At 42.1% G+C, this 20,650-nt stretch overlaps 1 protein-coding gene across 1 annotated transcript in view; it reads right to left on the bottom strand.

Moving 5' to 3' along the window:
• Positions 1–311: 311 nt before the first annotated feature.
• The window catches only part of ADAMTS9 (ADAM metallopeptidase with thrombospondin type 1 motif 9), a gene marked incomplete at its 5' end in the record, with an annotated part of 160,709 nt that continues 140,370 nt past the window's right edge, over positions 312–20,650 (bottom strand). The window contains 9 exons of the mRNA XM_081072616.1: positions 312–1,827; positions 3,753–3,847; positions 11,573–11,677; positions 15,938–16,029; positions 17,643–17,776; positions 17,869–17,963; positions 18,074–18,168; positions 18,384–18,516; positions 19,851–20,045. Of these exons, the coding sequence (XP_080928742.1) occupies positions 3,758–3,847; positions 11,573–11,677; positions 15,938–16,029; positions 17,643–17,776; positions 17,869–17,963; positions 18,074–18,168; positions 18,384–18,516; positions 19,851–20,045 (939 nt within the window). The 3' untranslated portion in view covers positions 312–1,827; positions 3,753–3,757. The remainder of the gene's footprint in view (positions 1,828–3,752; positions 3,848–11,572; positions 11,678–15,937; positions 16,030–17,642; positions 17,777–17,868; positions 17,964–18,073; positions 18,169–18,383; positions 18,517–19,850; positions 20,046–20,650) is intronic.

Here is a 20,650-nt window from a genome sequence, read left to right as displayed (position 1 = left end):
AAAAAAAATTAACAATTAAGCCCCCAAATTCCACTTAAATCTCCCATTTTGTTTGCTCATTTGTTCCCCATCACACAGACAATAGGTTTATGTCTGATTTTCAGAAGAATCACTTCAACTGATCTCAGTGATAAAAGTACAGAACTCAGGGACAGTCCCCATCCCTTATCGGTCTCTAGAAAAGCAACTGTAATTGATGGAATTAAGAAAATCTGCATTCTTTTTTCTCAGTCTGGCAATCTTAATAACTAGAGACATTTTCATTCCAACTTGAACCAAAAGTCCAGAAACCACGTGAAGCACAAATGTTTGGGTGTGATCATGGTATTTATTCATAGCATATTTTCACAATGTGTTAATAATGGAGAATAACACGTATTCATACAGTGAATATAACTTTTCTTGGAGCAGTCTGGAGTTTGGGGGAGTGAGTTGGAAAATACTGCCAGATTTTTCTTAATCTCTTTGGTTTTTGGAAGTAGGCAGGATTTCTCAAATTGAGTGTGTGCCATGGGGTATTTATTAGTGATCACATCCCTCCGATCGGGTTGGAAGGGTAGAAAGACCACAGCTTCGGCACTTCCATTGTGGAAAGAAGTAAGAGAGCAGATTACGGGAAGATCAGAAAAACTCAAGTGTCTTGAACTCCACAGTTAATTTCTTGTCTTAAATGCCAATTACTGCAGCAGCCATGAACACTGCAGGGTCATAGGCTCACGGCCCGACGACAAGTCATGTAACCAGCCACCAACGTTTTCTCTCAAAAGGCAATTCCCATGACTAAGAACCTGGTTCTAAACTTCTCCAGGTGTTCTGGGGTGCTGAAGTTTACCCCATCCTATTCATCCTCTGTCTTGCAACGGGTAAACTTGGACATAATTTCAGAACATCTTGGCAACATGCTGAGGACCTCATTTTCTCAATGTCACTCTGGAATGAAGCTGCTTGAGGGACCCCCCCCATTTAACCAGAAGGACCAAGGCACCGGGAATTAAAGCAAAGCATATTAATCACTAAAAAAAAAGAAGAACAGAGTCCAAGTCTCTCCCACAAAAGTCAGGTCCAAAAATAAGGGTAAACAGCTGCTCTTATTTTATCCAAGTGATTCTGTCCATTGGAAAATGTCCTTCCGTTCCTCTCTTTTATTAAATGTGTTTACATTTCGGAGTCTGAAGATCACTTAAATACATATAATATTAGCACCAAGGCAATTTTTTTTTCCCAGAGATCACATGAAACTAAATAGATACTTATCATAATTAATAGCTGGTACAATCTGTGACATGACAAAATTCTTTATTGGCTAATGATGCTTTCCTAGAAATGCCAAAAAAATACCCTTGTAGCACCTTGATGGCGGCTAGATTGTTTTAAAACACCAATGACAATTTAAAAAAGTAATAATAAAAATTTACAGATAGAAAGTAAACAATGGGGTACCGTGATGATGAAGGATCACTTTTGTCATAGGACTACATATAATGTAGAGTACGTAAAATGCAGTGGTCTGACTGCAAGGGACAAAATAATGCAAAAGGCAGTCATAATAGAATCATTTTACGTACAAAAATATTACATCACAATAAATAATTTCAAACATAAATATTAAACTTTACATCATTAGGATATTCCACATATATACACACACATATATACATGTGTATATGTGTGTGTATATATGTATATATATGCATATGTACACACACACAGTGTACAAGTTCACACACACACACACACACAAACACATACACACTCACACAAATTTAAGGTGGAGGTATTGCATTACTATCCTTCATCCATTCCATCATGGCTTCCTCTTCAGAGCACCTAAAAAAACCAACCAACCAAGAAATGTGAATCTTCTCTCTTAAATGCTATAAGTCAAGAGTAGGTAATCCATACATTTTTTACATACAAGATTTAAAAATAACACTATTTTCTTTAGACTTTAAAAGTAATATATGTTTGCTATAAGAAACACGTACATTTCATGAAGTACAAAGAATAAGATAAAAAAAACCACTAGCCTGAATCTCCACCTGAGACAATACTCTTCAAATATTGGTATATTTCCTTCTAGTCTTTTTTCTATACATACATGTAAATATTATGTATATATACTTACTCAAGTTTTAATACACATAAAACAAAAAATTATGTTACTAGACAAAAAATATATACAATACAGAGGGATCTCTAGTGGATAGCTACTTACTTTGCCTGCCTTCATCCCATCTCCCTGTTTCTGATAACAAACCCCTCCTTGTTCTTTGGGAACCATCTCTATTCCAAATGGAGCTTTTAATTACCCGACTGTAGGTGGGTATACAATCTCTGTTTCTTGGACATTGTGATTAGTTCAAAAGTGGCCACGTGACCCAATCAGAACCAGAGTTCTTATGCAGAATGAAACCTGGAAAGTTAGCATTTACTTGGGACCATGAGCTTTAAGGATGATGTAAGCCAGAGCAGCTGGAGGCTATAGTATAGGGGAGGTGATGTGCCTGAGAATGAAGCCATTTCAGAGACAAGCATTGTTGATGGAGAAAGAAAGGGTCTTGACGACTGTTTGAGCGTCTGGATCCAGCCAGGCCTAAAGCTGGCTCATTGCTTGGACATCTCAGTTATTTAAGACAATAAGTTTCCTTTCTTTCTTTGCCTCTTGCAATAGAAATAATCCTAATTTAAGATCGTAATTTGAACATAGATGTTTAATTAAACATTGAAATACTGATTCATAACTGTCAAATAGGCATCCTGTCAGGATCTTGAAGAGCTTTACAGGGTAACGGGCTGTTGGAAACTTGAGTAAAGTCGTGGTGGGGGGTCACATGAGTTGGCTGGGTTCATCCCTTGCAGCGGAAGGCACTGGCGTGAGAAAAAGAGTGGCAGATTCAATCCTCTGCCCGGCAGAGGAAGCACTTGCTGGCATAATGTAGTTATGACCAGGGACTGTCAAACTTTAACATGCACGACTCTCCTGTGGATTTGTTGAAATACAGATCCTGACTTCATAGGTCTGGGGTGGGGCCCGAGATTCTGCATTTTTAACAAGTGCCCAGGTGATGCTGATGGAGCTAGGTCTTCGATTACACTGCGAGTGGAAAGTGTGTGCAACAGTACAGTAACTGAGAGCACTGGCTTTGGTGTAGGACATTCCTGGATTCTGCCAAGGGAATTCAGTGCCCAGAGGCAAGCTACTTAACTGTTGGGAGCCTCAACTTCTATCTGCATAACGAGGGTAACAGCCCCATCTTGTGAGGATTCAATCAAATAACACTTGCAAAGTGCTTAGCATGGGGCCTGACACATAGTCAGGACTCAGTGAATGCCCTTAAGAGTATTGTTATGATACTCCTAGGTAGTATTTCACAGAGGTTGATCTGTGAGTCACCTGCATCAGAATTCCTTGTGATAAAGATTCCTGGATCTACCAGAGACCTAATGAAATAAGACCTCTAGAGATGCAGCCCACTAAGCGGCATTTTTAATAAGCACTGCAGAGGAATCTGATGCAGGAAGCCTAGAGACCTCAAGGATGGAGGGCAGATGGCCTCTGTCATGTGATGACAGATGAGCATGAGAGGAAAAGGTAGAATAGTACTGAGTCAGACTCAAGATGCTTAACAGTCAGCTGTCTGGGGGCAAAGACCTGGCCACATTTGCTAATCATCAGGCTACAGAAAGAATGAGATAGGTAGACAGCTAGCTAGCTAGATAAAAATAGACAGGTAAACATAGGATTTACTTACCTTAACTATAAAACTCGAACCTCCAGGCCAGTGCCAGAGGATGGTGTACATTTTCCACAGTAACCACCGCATTTCCCTGTGACTCGGGTACCATCCTGCAAGGAGATGCATGACCTTAGACTACCTACTTGGCTAATGTTTCCAGGGCTGGCACTGGTTTTTTAGGAAATCACTCTTGCACACACAGGAGGTAGGCCTTCCGAATAGAAGTGGAGCCCAATATCTTCACCATGGTGTAAAGCTGGAGTGACGAACTATGGTCAGTGGGCTCAGTCCAGCCTGTCACCTCTTTTTGTATGGACCACATGTCAAGAATAGTGTTTACATTTTTAAATGGCTGAGAAGAAGTAAGCCAAAAATAATGTTTCTTGACATGTAAAAATTTTATGAAATTCAAATTTCAGTGTTCATCAATAAAGTTTTATTGGAACACAGCCATGTTCATTTATTTACCTAATGTCTATGGCTGCTTTCATGTTACAATGTCAGGGCTGAGTAGTTGCGACAGCTGTCATTGCTCCACACTGCTACTCAGCACACTCCAAATCACAGTGACACCGTTTTGACAGTGTTTTGAGTGCCATGCATATTGCCATATTACAACATTTTGCTTTTTTTTTTTTATTACCAGTGTATACCATCATGGTGAAACAAGAAAAGTGGACTTTGAAAATTGCGCTTTTAAGGTACAGTGGCATGTAAATTATTCTGTTATCAAGTTTAGATGGCAAAGCGTTGTGTTTATCATGCAATAATACTATAGCTCTGGTAAAAAAAAGAAACAAAACAATATACACCAACATTACCAAACTCAGCATTCATCACAATATTAGGAAAGCAATGGTCAGAAATTTAGAAAATTGAAAAAGGAATATATCACCATAATTTCTTCACAAAAATAAAAATGAATAAAAAGAAAAAATGAAAATGAGTAAGTTTCCAAGGGGATCATTTGTTAGCCAAGCAAGGAAAACAGTTTACCCATGGAGAGTTAAAGTCTTGCTTAATCGTAACAACTATAGAAATGTGTCCAAAGAAAATAAACTCAAGACTATTATCTTTTTGGCAAGAACAGTTTCCTGAGAAGTAACTGATATTGGGAGCAACATCAATAATCATTAAAAAATGAGGCAAATAATTGTGAATGGCTTTCTTTGGCTCTTCATGAACTGACAGATACTACTGATACTACTGTTGTCACTTATTTGAGAAGACAATGCTGAGTCTAAAGTGACTAAAGAATTAGCTTCTACGAAGAGTCCAGGTGCAACAAGTTCAGACAAGAAAATTTCAAAGAGATTGAGAAAACACAAATTCAGAACAACTGAAGTGGAATCTGCTAAGATGTGCTGACAACTGACAGAGGTTAAAAAAAAATCTGTGGGAGCAGAGAAAGCTTTAGTTGGTCAAATCCACAAAGCTTGTGAAAATGTCAGATGTTTAAAGCCTATGACTAATCACTGTACTATTCATCAGTAGGTGCTTTGTGGGAAATATTCAAATCTATCAGGTGTTACAGAAGCAGGGGTGTCAACGATGCACTTCTTTTGCTATCACGAACTTAACTGTCATTAGTTTTGTAAATTTTTGTCAGAACTAGAAGCTGAATATCATGACTTGTCCTACCATACAGCAGTTTGATGACTTAGCAGACGTCAAGTTTTATTGTGAGTTTTTGAGCTTAGGGCTGGGATTAAAATTTTTCTGACAAGAAGAATTGCTTTTGATCAGTGTAACTGAACACTCAATGGCTTTGTACATTAGCTTTTGCTACAGACTTGATAATAATTCTTAAGGAATTGAACCTAAAATCACAAGGCTAAATTGCCACTTATAGACAAAACTTATTTCAATAAGTCATTTCAATAACAACTAACGTTGTTTGAATCATAAGTAATATTAAGCCACTTTACGAACTTCTTATTCTGTTGAAAGTTAAAACAAGAAGGTACAACTCCATTCCACATAAATTTATAGTGGAGATATTTTCCGACCTTGAACTGCAGTTTCAGCAGCAATTTTTTGTACTTTGATGTAAGTGCAAAGGATATGTTCATACTTCAAAATCCATTTAATGAGGCAATTGAGGAGCTTCCTTCCATCTCACCTTCGATTGCAAGTGATTAATCGGCAATGTAGTGACATGTTAAAAGGTAAATATCAAAAGAAAAATCTAATAGAATTCTAAAAATGCTTGCCAAGGCATGACTATGCTCAATTAAAATTACATGATTGTGGATTTTATCAGTGTTTGGCAATAACTATTTGTGTAACACTTATAAAGATGAAATACAGAAAATCTCAACTCCAATCAGCATTTACAGATAAACATTTATTACCAATTTTGATAATAGAGAATACTAGTTAAATAAAATATTATCCTCTTCCAATGATGTATTTTTCTCATTGCTAGGTCTGTATTAGAAAATAAGTATACTCATTATTGTTTTAAATTTAATCATGAAAATTTTGTGCAAATTCATTTTCACTCTTAACATAGAAATACATAAGTAATACCATTGATTTTTTGCCTGTTGGCTGGCAAAATATATCTACTATCTGGTCCTTCACAGAAAAAGTTTTCCAATCCCTGATTTAAAGTCTTGTGTGATCTGTCCCTGTCTGTCTCTCCAGATGCCATCCTTTCCCTCTACATGGCCCCCACCATCTGAATTTCTTTGGGTTGTTTTCTGATGTGCCCCTTACAACACAGCCTTTGCACATACCATTCTTCTACCTGGAACTCTCTTCCTCTCCTGTCCCTCTCTGTATGCACTGGACCACCCTAAATTTTAACTGGTAAGTTTTTCAGAACCTAGCCCAGAGTCTACTTCCTTTGAGATACCTTCCTGACCCCGTTACCTGCTGCATAGCACACTGTAAAGTTAGGTAATTCTTTCCTTACATCTGTCTTCCTGCTAGAACGTAAGCCCTTCATTGGCAAGCCAATGTCTTATTAAAATCAAAGAGTCTCCAGAACTTAGCATGGCACATGGCTCAGAGTAATACGAAATACGCATTTGTTAAATGAATGAATGAATGACAGAGGTTGAAGCTGAAGTACACTTCTTTTTGACCTGCAATTCAGACTGCTCTGCTGACTAGTTTCCCTAGCACTTTACTATGCTATGAAGAACTCCTTGTTGAATTGTGGCATCCTATCCCATTGTGTAAATCTACCATGTCATGTTAGGCACCTGCTCCCCTCCACTCCTTCACAATGTTTGGCATTTTAGATGTTTCACATATTCTATTATTGGGAATAACACTGTGATTGTACTGTATTTCAATATATTTTTGGGCTACATTCCCAGAACTGGGTCAAAGGGCATGAAGATTCGGTTCCTAATGACCACACTGTGAAAGTCTCTTGCAAATAATGGATAACCTTGTTGGAAAAAAAAAAAAAGGAATAAGAAAAACTTTCCCAGTTTAACAAATAAAAAGAACAAAACATTTTTTTTTTAATTTGCATGCCTTTGATTATGAAATTGAGTGGGGAGGTTGATTTCTATGACTCTACTCACTCCTGGCCCATGTTAGTTCTGGAGTTAGTCTGACACCACCAACTGGCTTTGATGCTGGACCAACCTCTACGCAGGCTGAAGTAATGGTTTGGTGGCGTTAAGGATACTCATATGTTACAACTGTCTTCTGTCTCATTAAAGCTTATGCTTTACCCAAACTGTCTCCTGCATCTTTAAATAACCTCTTTAAACCTCAGTTTTCTGGTGCAACCATAAAATGGGAATAATATTAGTTTCCCCTCATAGGTTTGCTGTAAATGAAAAACATGCATGTAAAGTGCTTAGCCTAGTACTTGGCCTAATATTTGTGCTCAATAAATATTAGTTGTTATTATCATAAAGGTAGTTTTATATGTGGATCGGCATTATTGCCTGTTCTCATGGAGATGAGGAAAAGTCTGTGTAATTATAAAATCACCGATAATGACTTTGCAATGTTCATGTTATTTCATTAACTGGAACTCTGTTAATTTGATTTAGATAAAGACTGAGCTAAAACTTACCTTTTTTACTACAAAATAAAAAAATACTGAGAAACATGATTGTCATTGAAACAGAGCCTATTTCAGAGAAAAGGGTGTGTTTTCCAGCCTTTTAGAAGCACCCACTCACTTACAATTAAACATTAATTGTAAATTATTTTTATTTCTTCATTAAAGCAAGCATTCTAAAAGTCTTTCAACGAATATTTTGTTAGCTTATTGTAAGCTCTTACATATAATTAAAATGAATGACTGCTCCATCAAGAATAGTTTACATTTCACACGTTTCCCTAATTTCTGTTTTTCTCAGTACGAGCAGAGGAGTTTGCCTCATGTGATTTAGGAAAGCCAGCTCATCTTGGACTGAAGGTGCTTACTTACATTTCTTTGGCATGTGCTGGTGGAAAAACTGCCCATAAAACAAGGTATGTATGTATATATATTTTTCCAATACAATCCTAGACAATGAGTGTATGTATAAACGTTACCTAGTTTCTATAGGAAGTTACAGAATAAAAAGCACACAGATACATAAACTATAATTTGACTCTACTGGTCTGCAGTATGATTTCTAGGCTTGATGAACCTCCGTTTACTCTGCCTAGGTCTGAAACCCGTTCCAGAACCTTCTCCTGGAGGAAAGGCCACATAGTAGCTCTGAGAATGGGGTGTGTGGAGCTGCAAAGGACTTTGGATGGAGCTGAAGTTCCTTTTGTGCCCTGAGCACATTCGTGAGTTGAGGGTGCATGAAATGTCACTGGCAGGGGAGCTCAGAATTTTAACATGGGTGCCATGCTCCCCGTTCTGGCCGTATGCCCTTCACACACAAGCAGAGTGGATACTCATTAGTCCCTGAGCCAATCAGGTGCAGCTAAAGCATTTGCCTTGAAGTCCATCCCTGGGCCAAAGGGGTGTCCCACATGCCTCACTCCCAGCTGGGGCGGGGACCCAAGTGGGTCCAGGCTCAGCCCCAGGCCAACTGCAGTCCCCTGACCTTCTACTCTTTTTATTAGTTGAGGATAGGAAAAGAATGCTTTCCATTATACACAAGGGAACCAACAGTGAACCTGACATTGACACTAATTTTTACCAGTTCTGCTTCTGATGGTGAAACAGCATCCTTGCCCTCTAAGATTCTGGTGATTCAGTTTTACCCTGAATGACTAGAATTTTCGTTTAGTTTTGCTTGGGGAAAACATTTTATTGCCAGCCAGGTTTGGAAAATTAAGGTATTCGTTGTGTTTTTCCCTCTGTAGCTCCTAGTAGAAATGTGAAGGAAGGTGAGGAATGATGAACGAAAGCATAGCTGTTTGGAGAGGAGAGGATTATGCTTTAGGATGGCCTCAGTCCCCAGGGGCGAGATGGTGGACAGAACGGCGAGAACAGGGCCCTGCACAGTTCTCCAACTGTGTTCCGTAAAACACTGGTTACTAGGGTAAATTTTAAGGTGCCAGTTTCAAAAGGAGGTCCTGTGGTTGGTTTAACTGATGTCGGTGGTTCTCAAAATGTAGCCCCTGGCCGGGAGCAGCAGCACACCGGGGAAGTGGTGGGACATGTCCATCCTGGGCCTCCCCAGCCCGGTTGTGCTTTAGAAAGTCCTAGAGGCGGTGCTGATGCAAGGTCCAGTTTGAGAACCACTGATTTAGGGGAACGATGGTTTGAATAAAGTCACACAGGTTTCACCCCTGTATACTTTATTCCAACCTCTAATACACCAATGCTTGCTCTGCCTCTTCAAGAAGGCAATAAAACAGACAATTCTTTCTCCAAATGCCTTTGGCTGCGGAGGCCTAGTTTCATGGAGCATCCATAGGACATGCTGGTCTATGGGCTGCAGGACAGGTCAGGCATGCAGAGTGGCCTTCCTAGGGGCTGCCGGGAGCTAGAAATTGCTGAGTCCTGGCTCCCGGGGCTGCATAAGGAATGCTCGGCAAAGCCTGGAGATTAATTTTGAGTTCAGGCTCTCTGGGCTATCACAAAACACCAAAACTTAAAAAAAAAAAAAAAAAGAGAGAGAGAGAGAGAGAGAGAGAAAATGCTGACAGGCAATTGTGGAACCAACTCTCCCCAGCACTGATGAGATGTCCCCCATGATTTGGGGGACAGCCACTTGATCTTGGCAGGATAGTAACCAGAGTCTCCATAAGGTGGCGCTCCAGGCTGTAATTATTTTTAGTTTCGTGGGTAAAACTGCAATACTGACACTGGCTGACAAATAGAATTGAAAGTTATGTTACACAGTTCACACAAATAGTTTCCTACGTAATCATGCTTCATGTCCAACCATGTTTTAGGCAGTTAATTTTTTGTTGTTGTTCCTCTGAGTCACCAAAACATAATATATGGACCCTGGAGGGCAGGAGAAGGGAAGAATATTACAATTTCCGGCACATTCTAAAGCCCTAAAGACGTATGCTGTCTCTCTCTCTCTCTCAGTTATCTTTATTCCTTTCAGTGCAAGGAAACATATGTAATAATTAATTTATGAGCAATCAATCAGATTAGAGGTAGTGCATTTAACCCTGTCAGCTAAAAACAGGGATCAATAAACTAAGATTTTCCTAAGAAGTCACAATCAGATGTTTCTTCCTTTTCCAGAAGGGAGCAGGATGAACTGCTTTTTTATATTCTGATTTTGATGTAGTTTAGCAAATAAAAACTCAGGATGCCCAATTAGATGTGAATTTCAGATAAACAACACAAACTTTTTAGAATGAGTGTATCCCATGCAATGTTTAAGACATGCTTATAGTAAAAACAATGTTCCTTGTTTATTTTAAATTAAAATTTAACTGGGCATCCCGTATTTTGTTTGGCAACTACTTTGGAATAACATCCACTTTCCAGTTCTCTTCTTTCCCCTCTCCTACTCACATTTCTGAGGAGACCGGAGGCATGGGTCATGGTTGAAGTGGGATAGGTAAGTTTCCCATTTGTCCACAGGTCGGGTTCCTGCCCCACATTCTCAGCATTTCTGAGGGAAAGCTGGGAAGCGCAGTGATTTCTGCCTTGGTTGTTATACGTTAGAATCACCTGGTGAATCCCCAAATCTCTCCCTGCTTCAGAAACTCCCATTCCATGACTCTGGGAGGGCCCTGGGAACAGGCACTTTGAACTGTCCTAGGTGACTCTCATGTACCCCCAGGCTGACACCAGGGCTTGTCAAGCTGTTCTGTGCTTATGAACCACCAGGGGACCTTGTTCAGCTGCAGAAGCCAACTCAGAAGCTCTGGGGCCCAGAAGCTACTTTTTCAACCAGCTCTCACGTGAATCGGATGGTCTACATGGACCACACCTTGAGTAGCAAGATTTTAGGGCATGAAAAATTAATTACTGTAGAACCTGTGAGTATTTCTAGAACTCTCCAGAGACTTCACCTGATAAGTCATCTCCCTTTGTACTTCCATTTTTCTTAAACAAACGTCATTTTCCCTAAGCTCACAAAAGTGAATCTCATGTTGGTTAATTGCAAGATGCCTGAGACACACACTCGCTTAGTAGCTTCTTACTGCTTTCAGCTTCCTGGTCAGGCATCCTTTTAATTACTTGTGTGGTTCACAGGCTGCCACCTTGAGGAAGAATGCACTAGGAGTGAAGCAAGCCTCTCGTCCCTCCACTCACCTACACACACTTCACTTTCGATTTATTTCCTAAATCTTCTGACACTTTGCAAACCGGTTTGAGGAAATGGGAAAGTGTATTTGTTCCTTTGTTTAGCATCACCACCACAGAGGGAGGGAGTGGAGGAAGAGAGGAAAGAAAGAAGGAAGAAAGTGAAAAGCCTCATCCCCCAAGTAATTGGTAACCTTACCGGTGACTTCTTAATGTCAGAGACGGCATAGTTCCCTTGTGATACCCATCGGGCAGAGTCAGTTAAAGAAAGGCCAGTTCCATAAAGGTTGATGCTAAAACGACCCTGGAATAAATACCCAACAAAAAAGTTTTAGTCCACGTGACGTCCAAAGCGAAGGCCACACAAATAAACAATAACTTGGAAAGGAGGAGGATAGTAATTAATTACGATATTACTAATTATTGAGGGTTTGTTTTGGGGGGGGTAGGTCTGGGCCAGGCCCTTTACAAGCATCATCTCATGCACCTTTACAAGAGCTCTACAAAAGGGGGTTTCTTTACAGATGGGGAAACTGAGGCCCAGCCGAGCTGGTTAACTTCTCCAGGATACAGTTAAGAGTCCCACTCACATTTTCCTGCCTTCCAAGTCCTCTCACCCACCACCCTCCTTCCTGCCTAACATAGCAATCCTGATGTTGCTCATAATTATCAGATTCCTTCAGGAACAAAATGCTACAGTGTAATTTTTCTAACAAGATCTCGATGCCAAAGCTTCCTGGGCTTCAGCTCCCCGCGGCGCGGAGCACTCAGCCTACTAAGCACAGTAGGGCGGGACTTCAAAGGAGAGGCGCGGTCTCCGGGACGGCCAGCAGGGGGCGCGCGCGGCCTGCTCCAGACCACCTGGGACCGGGGCTGCCTCCTCTGGGCCAGGGCAGCCCACATCTCCCAGGCCGCTCCAGGGTTCCATTCGAAACGTGGCCTGGGTTTTTGATACGTATTTCTAAGGAGAGGGTGCAGCCCAGATTCTGTTTTCTGCATCTGTCCCTGTTTTCTCACTCTCTCTTTCAAAAATGATGCTGCCAAGCCATCTGAAATAGTTTCTTTTCTTCTTGAGGTTTCATACTCCACAAGGAGTAGTTTCAGAGTTAAAAATGTTCCTCCCCAACATGCTCAGGGTGAATGCTTCCTCTCTGAACATTACAATCCAGTGCTTTGTCAAAACAATCTTTCGTAAAGCAAGGAGGGGGTCTGAGGTGGAGACTCACAGCCAGTCAGCATATGGGTAAATTCAGCTCTTTTACCAGCAATGAGACCCCAGATAGTTTTTAGCCTCTCAGAACTTCAGTTTGCCCATCTGTAAAGTGGGAGGTAATAACTGTCCTGTTTTCTAGAGTGAGGTAAGCTAGCTAAAGCTGAGTTGGAGGATTGTGATTGGTGTGTTAGGCTTCCTTGACAGGTTTCCCTAAGGTGTTTCCCTAAGTTCAGGCTGAATTAGGTTTAGATTTGTGACAAGGGCAAGGCCATGGGGGCAGCCTTCTTCTTTTTTTTTTTTCTTCTTTTGTGGGTCCTGATTCACAAATTAACTTTTCCAGACCTGTGAATAAGGGTTAGATAGAAGGTATAATGTACCTAACTCATTGCTTGGTAGAGAATAGCTGGAAAACATTTTAAAAATGTGTTTTGGAAATTATTTTATGACAGCACTATAGAGATGTTAATGATTGTTAAGTCGAACAGCCTCAGTATGGAGGTATCCCTGCCAGTGGCTGCCCTGAGGCACAAAGCCCTCCTTGCCTGGCCTGCTCAGACAGACTTCTGCTGCTGCATTACCCACCTGGCCATTTTCTTATCATTTCCACCCTGAGGAGGGCGTCCACACCTGTTCATAGTATCCACACCACACTGTTGCCAAAGAGCCCCCTCTCATTTCTCCCTCCCACCCTGCATCCTAGGCAGACTGCCTGTGTCCACTTGTGCGGCAGAAGGCAGCCTTGATCTGCTTTAATGTCAAAGGTCCAGGCTGCTGACCTGGCTACTAGCCTGAGAACGTCCCCCAGTATCTGAGCATACTCCTTTCATTCGGTTAGCTAGGTGTGCCCTCTGAAAGGGGGTGATAAACCTGAATGCAACAGATGTTCCTCCTCGTTCTCTTTCCTCCTTTTCTGGTTTGGAGATCTGCATTTTCAGCAAGCATCCCAGCTGATAATCAGCACTCCTCACAGTTGAGTGCTGCCAGAGGAATAAAGACCTAATGTCCTTTTAGCTTTGGTCTGAGACATCTTTGCCCCTAAAAGCTTTATCTTCAGTGTCTAAAGGGCATGAGAGTTTTAGTTTACCTTCTGTAGCTGGTTTAAAAGAGAAAACGTACTTAAGAGTCATGCACACGCTAGATGACTCAGAAGGGTTAGTGAAAGATGTGCCTTAAACAGAGAGAGATTTTTGTTCTCTGCTCGGACAAGAGTGAATGCTGCAGAAATCTTGCCTGGAAAGGAGTCTGCCACCATGGATTTGGATTCTGACACACCAGCAATCACACCCGGCCTCTACTGGGCACCAGTTGTGTAGGTCGGGAAAGTTACCCAACCTCTCTACACCTCAGTGTCCTCATCTGTAAAACGGGGGCATTCTCCTAGGATGCGTGGGGATTAAATGCTACACTAAAGCCTAGTAGGCACTCAATAAATACTACGAATACCAGCAGCGATAATAATTATGCTGCATCAACTGGGATCAGGATTTAAAAAGAGATATTCTGGTTACATCTTCACTTAGGGAACCCACCCTTCCTGATAAAGAAATCCCCAAAGCAACAGCAGCGGATGGGGAGGAGGCAGCGAGAAGCAGACTGTCACATAGAACATCCTCTGCTTGAACTCCTGTGCCATCTGTAGGTCAGAGGATGAGCCATCCGCTCCAGAGCAGCACGCACAACCCTGCTCTCCACACACCTCTCCTGGAAAACCGATTTGAAAAACTCAAGTCTTTCATCAATGTAGGTGGTGCTCACTAAATGTCTAAGGAATAGAATTCTGGAAATATCCAATAGGGTTTGCAGACTGGGCTGGCAAACAATACAAATTAACCTCTCACTGGGTTTGGGTTTTCTCACTTAGCAATTGTTTCGGTATCAGGATTTAGCAAATCAATCAGTTCATCTGTCTCCGAATTACTAAAATAAATGAATGCAAATTAACTTTCATTTACTTAAGCTTCCCCAAAGATGCGCATACAGAGACAAGAAAACCCTGAGACATTTGGAAAAGGCAGGACAGGGCCAATCTATCAGCTGTTAAAATGCAACCCGTGCCAATGGGGTGTTTGAAGTCATCAGCTGCTCTAAAGAAACCGCACTTCAAAAGTTTTCAATTCCTGGGTAATGGAGGAGGCCCTTTGTACCATTACGTCCTTTGTTTATTTTCTTTCTCCCCTGAGAGCTTCCTTTTCACTTCTCTAAAATGTTTAGTGATGCTTTCTAAAGCTTGGGGCTGAGAAAACACTTCCATAAAAGAAAATTCAGATGTGTTTGTCTTTGGATGGTCCCTGTGGTTGGCTGTAAATCCATCCTGAAATTCTGAACGCATCACCCAGTCCCAAAGCTCAGACATTCGAAGGTGCGCAGGCCAAGTGGGAAATTTCTGATACACAGTTCAACAAGAGCTTTGTGAAAAGCTCATGCGAACCAAAGTAAAAACTGGGGCCAAGTTCTCCTCTCCTGAATTACCTAATGAATTATGTTTGTCTTTCCTTCTCATTGCAGAAGCTTCTTGCAAAGACTGATGCCTGCTTTACCAAATTAGCCCAGGCTGATTCCTACAGCATGCTTTGGAATGCCAAGCTGAAACTTGCCACGCGTCTAAAGAGGCAAGAAAGTGTGGAACTGCAGAATGGGCAGTAAGGTTGCACTGCTGAAAAGCAAATCCAGTAGAAGATAATAAAGTTGTAGTTCTGGTCTGAACACTGCACATTTTAGACATCTGAAGTAGGGGTGACAGTTTTCCTACATCATGGAATAGTCAGGGTTTTTAACGGCTGACAGTGGTGTGTTGCAGTCCTTTTGTATTGGCTTTTGAGGGCTGACTGTGTCTCTCTCCCCAACTCTCACTTTAGTTGACTTAATGTTGATAGCTTGAAATCAGTCATGGCAGTGGGAGTAGGATATTTACACCACAGAAATCAGACTCCGTAAATGCTTTTACAAAGCAGGGCTTTCTTTTTCTGTTTCTTGGCGAGCCCGTCATTAACCATTTACCAACACATCACTGATGTCATTATGTCCATTTTATTAACCATCATCGTTTGCTTAACCAAGCCCTTGCTATTCAACATCTAATTTGTTTCTAAATTTCTATCATTATAATAGATGCATTTTGCTGAATGCAGCAGCAGTTTGGAATGTAGCTATGATTATTTCCTTAGGAAACACTCCGAATAGTGGAATTTCTAGATTAGAAGCTGTGAGCGTCTGTGGGGCTCCTGACGCAGATTTGCCTTCCAGAGCAGCCATTCGTTCTAATGGGATTCCCAGAAACAGATACAGCCAAGGGTCCCCGAGGACAGGCTGGGATTTGGATCCCTGGGAAGGGGGCTGGCTCCCAGCACATACCTGTGGGCACTTGGTGGCACTGTAGCAGTCCCCAGCGGTGGCAAAAGGCACGGAATGCCCTTCGCTTGTCCTCGCAAACTGTAAGTCCGTAGCTGTGGGGTTTTGGAGAAAGGGTTAAAGGGAGAGGAGAGGTGAGAGTGGGAGAAAAAGGTAAGGAAAGGACAGGATATTAACAAGGAGAGAGAAGGGAAGAATAATAATAAAAGAAATAACAAGAGGGAGTGGGAGAGAAAAAAAAAATCCAAAGTATGATTAGTGAGCAAATGGATCCCGATGGCTTTTCCCTCATTATATTTGTGGTTCCAAGAGCCTCGTTCCCTGGGGTTTATTAGCCCCGACTGTCTCCTCATAGTATGGAAGCCAAAAAAGGGGTTCGAGATGACTTTGGAACTGATTCCTTTATAAATAAGTACAAGTACCACCTCGCTTAATCAGTGTAACCGCCTGTGTACGGCCTCCAAGGCTTCAGCACCAGGGGAATGAGCCAGAAAAGTGTTTCCAGCTATTCTGGAGTTATTCCCTGAGGCTTCATCTGTCCTCCCGTGGCCTAGGCACCATTATTGCCAAAATGTGGAGCAATTAGAACCCACATCTTGAAAGTATTAATGGCAGTTTCTCAAGTTTGGAGCTCACTTGTAGTTTAAAAAAATAAATGAAAACAATGCTCTTGTTTTTAACCCTCTTGTAGCTCCCGAGACCAGCACTACAGACGGGGAAGGTGGAACAGGAGGTAAGCTGAGAGCAGGAGAAGGCCCGAATCTCTGTGCAGTAGAGCACACGCTGGTGGGAGGGGAATCTGAGTCCCTGGTCCTGCAGGGAAAGGGGCCCTCGTGGCCTTGGCAGGCAGAAACCCTGGGTCTTGGCTTGGCAGGGGCATCGGGAGGTTTCTCAGCGAGAAACTGTGGTCCCTCTGCCTTTAGCCCTAAATGGTCTCACTGAAAGCAATTAAAAATATCTTGGTGCAAATCAAGTTTAATGTACCTCAAGAGGAAAGCAATGTAATATTATGGGTACAACGTTAATGAGGAAAAATTAATTATTCATTATTTCTGTTTTTTCTCTATTCAAAGGAACATGTTTAGATATCTGAGCTGTCTTTACCACTCCTATGATTAATGTCCAGAACAAAAATGCAGTGTTGGCCAGAGAATAATATCAGCCCACACGCAAGCTAGTTTTCAAAAGGTAATTCTGTGTTCCATTTTTCTTGTGTAAATCAACAATCAGATAAAATTAGGTTTTCACCTGTGTGTGTATACACTGTGCTGGTGGGAGTGGGTGTGTGGGGGGGTGCTGCCACATGAATCTCTTAGTTTTGGGGTTTGTACCTGCTATTTTCCCCCGTTAAAAACTTCTGCTACCACCCTTGCTATGCCCACACAGATACCCTGTGCCTAGCTAACTACTACTTGAACTCAAGGTCTTATATTTTGGGGATGCTGCTCTGATTTCCTTACCACAATGGTGCCCCTTTAATATGCTTCCATCTACTCCATTCATTCATCATAAGTCTGATGGAATTCTGCCCTGTGCCAGGCACTTTCCAGCTACTGGGGGCACAGCAGCGAAGTAAAAGGAGCAGCCCCACCCTCAGGCAGCTCGGATGCAATTGGTCTCCTTCCTCTCCACATCCCCAGGCTGAGGTATCTGCTGACGGAGTGGAGACCAACCAATCCATTCCCGTAGGACCTCCCACTGAACTTACTTATTATCTGCATGGTGGTCAGGTCTATTCTGATTTTCTGGAAGCTAGAAAACCCAGCTGCTGTGTAGTCCTTCCGACATTGGCAGTCATCACGTCGGCTCCCGTTGTAGGGACATTCGGTTGGGTTGTGCAACCTACATTACAGAGAGAATGTTTTGGTAAGGATGGGAAGGTATTTCTAGGGATCTCCAAGCTCCTGGGCTCTTCTGAGCCTGAGTTCTCCTACCTGTACCCATAAACCTCGGAGAAATTCTCAGAGTCACCATGGGCCAGTGTCACGTACTCTTTGGGGTGGTCAGACTGCATCCCCGCACAGAATATCTGAAAGGCAGACCAGAAGTAACACATGGAGGTTGGCTCAGAAATGATGAAAGCCAAGGTCACTCACTCCAAAAACATTTTCAAAATAAGGACTGATATCTGATGTTCACCTTCAGGAGTTTTCCTTTGACTATCAGGAAATATTCACCATCTTCAATGGCACCGTTTAGTTTTTTTACCTCCTTGCAGTTCTGGGGTAACTCACCTAGAAAACATGAAATGCAAAAATGAGCTGTGATGCTCTAAGATGTGTCATGTCTCCTTATGAAGGGAATTAAACTGTTCACACTAAAGCTTTTCAGCAAAGGGGACAATTTCTTTAAAATAAATTCCATATCTCTAAAACAGGCAGGCCAACAAAGGAACGGAGAAACCCTGTTCTTCATGCTCCCAAAAGATGGTTTCACTTGGCGAACTTACAGTTATAGATGTTATGGCACATTTTTCTTTCTTCTGGCTTCAAATCAGCGGGACATAAATGGCTGGGCTGGTCCTCATTGGTTAAACACTGCACAGATCTGTGCATTACTCCAACACCACAGGATACTGAGCACTACATATAAGGAAAGCAGAGTCAGCGAGGGGGTTACCAAACTCAGGGGGCATGCGCTTCTAGTGGACTGGCGCCCAGGGCCTGATGGCACGTACAGGGTGTCACTTCAGGCCTTAGGCTGCTGAAACAAACAGCTGGTGTACTGAGCACGTACTATGGACCAGTCTCTGTGCTAAGCTTTATATATATACACACACACACATTTATACCTACCCACATACATATGGTGCACATACTTACATATGTATTCATAGATATGAATACATGTATGAATATATATTCATACACACATACATACACACACATACATGTTGGGGGTGCCAAAAAAATGTATACAAGGGGACACTTTGGTCAACGCTGTTCAAGCAGTTGTTCGCCGTAATCAGAAGTGTCTGGATGTTGATGGTCACCACTTTGAGCACCTCTTGTAATTGCAGAAGTCAGACGTGACTTGTATTCATCTTTTGTTATCGGTATACATTGAGTATTACAATTTTAATACAGTTTTCATTTCTTAAAATGTGAGTACATTTTTTTGGCATTCTCTGTATATATATATATATATTTATAACTATGCAACAGTATTTCCATTATTCTATTTTTACAGAGGGGAGTTTAGGGCTCAAATGTTAAGAAACTTGTTCAAGGTCATGGTGGAGCCAGGATTCAAACCCGAACCACTTTCACCTGGTCCTATACGTTTTTCTGATGACTTTGCAACACTGAGCAGCCAGGAGCCAGAGGGCAGTGGCCATTTTCCAGGGCAGTCCCAGTTTAAAATATTCTCACTTGAACCCCGAATGTAACAAAGAATTCCCAGTGTAGAAGGACTAGAACATATAGACTTCTTAGCAACAGAAGCAACAACTAACAGTTCTGCAACTCTAATTAAGTGACAAAGTTCTAGGTGCTTTTCATTAATAATTTTAAATTGTGGCAAAATATATGTAACTGAAAATGTGCCATATAACCTAAGTGCTTTTTCTATATTAACTCATTTCATCTTTACCACCATCCATTTTACAGACGAGGAAACTAAGACACAAGAGGTTTTGCACCTTGCCCAAAGTCATTCAACTGGGAAGTGGCAGAACCAGGAATCAGAGGGAGGCTGCCTGGCTTCAGAGCCCATGCGCTAAGCACCTGGTCAGCCATACTGCCAAACAAGAAGGAAATCTTCTCTTCCCATGAGCCTATTTCAAGATGCTAACTGCTGATTTTACCAGGCTCTCTCTTAGAAGGAGAATGACTTAAGATACATCAGGCAGGACATGTTTAAGATGGGGTTATAGATCCAAAAGGTTTCTGATTTGATAACTTAGTCATCTACTTACACTACCCCAGTTGCCCACTCTCCAGGCGGCCGAGACAGGGCACTCCCTCAGGTAGCAGGGGTGGACGCTGGGGGGCTGTGTGCCCGGACAGTTGATGATGGTTTGGTAGCTGTACTCATAATTCTCCTTCCCGGTATAAATCTCGCTACAGGAGACAAGTCTTTGTTTGTAGCCCTTTCCACAGGTGACTGAACACTGAGGAGAGAGGGGTTGAGAGGAGAGGCTGGAGTAGTGTCTGGGGGCAGCCCGCCATGGCAGACCCCTGACCTCCACTTTGCAGGCTGACCCTGTGACAACGCTGCAGAAAGTTCTCACTTTATCAGCTTATTTATGCATTTCGAGCAGCCCCCAACACACAGGAGACATAAAACCCTGTACAATGCCTTCCGGATCTAGTGCCCCCACTACCTCTCCATGGCCCCCACTGTGGGTGGGGGAGCCAGTAGCCCCTTCTCTGGCTTCAAGGGGAGACACAGGGAGGAGGAGTTCCAGCTGTCATTGGTTCAATTTACAGCCTCCACAACCCACACTCTGGCTGACAAATCACACTTTTCCAAACCTACAAGGACCACATCAGAGAAGTGACCAAGTGGGATGGAGGAAGGACCAGAGCCCACCTGAGCTGAGTGTGGAATCCAAGCACTGAGCCCAATGGGGACACTGGGACACTCGTCCTTTCCTACCCAATGTGGTGTGCTTTCTATCTGATCCCCACCTAAGTTCCTTCTCTCTTTTCCCTCCCCGGCTATATATCTTGATTGAAATGTTACCTTTCTGCTCCTCTCTCTTCTAAATGAGGC

Source organism: Rhinolophus hipposideros (genome assembly GCF_964194185.1).
Source record: "Rhinolophus hipposideros genome assembly, chromosome: 14".
NCBI classification, from domain to species: Eukaryota; Metazoa; Chordata; class Mammalia; order Chiroptera; family Rhinolophidae; genus Rhinolophus; species Rhinolophus hipposideros.
This window is presented reverse-complemented; position numbering and strand designations above follow the sequence as displayed.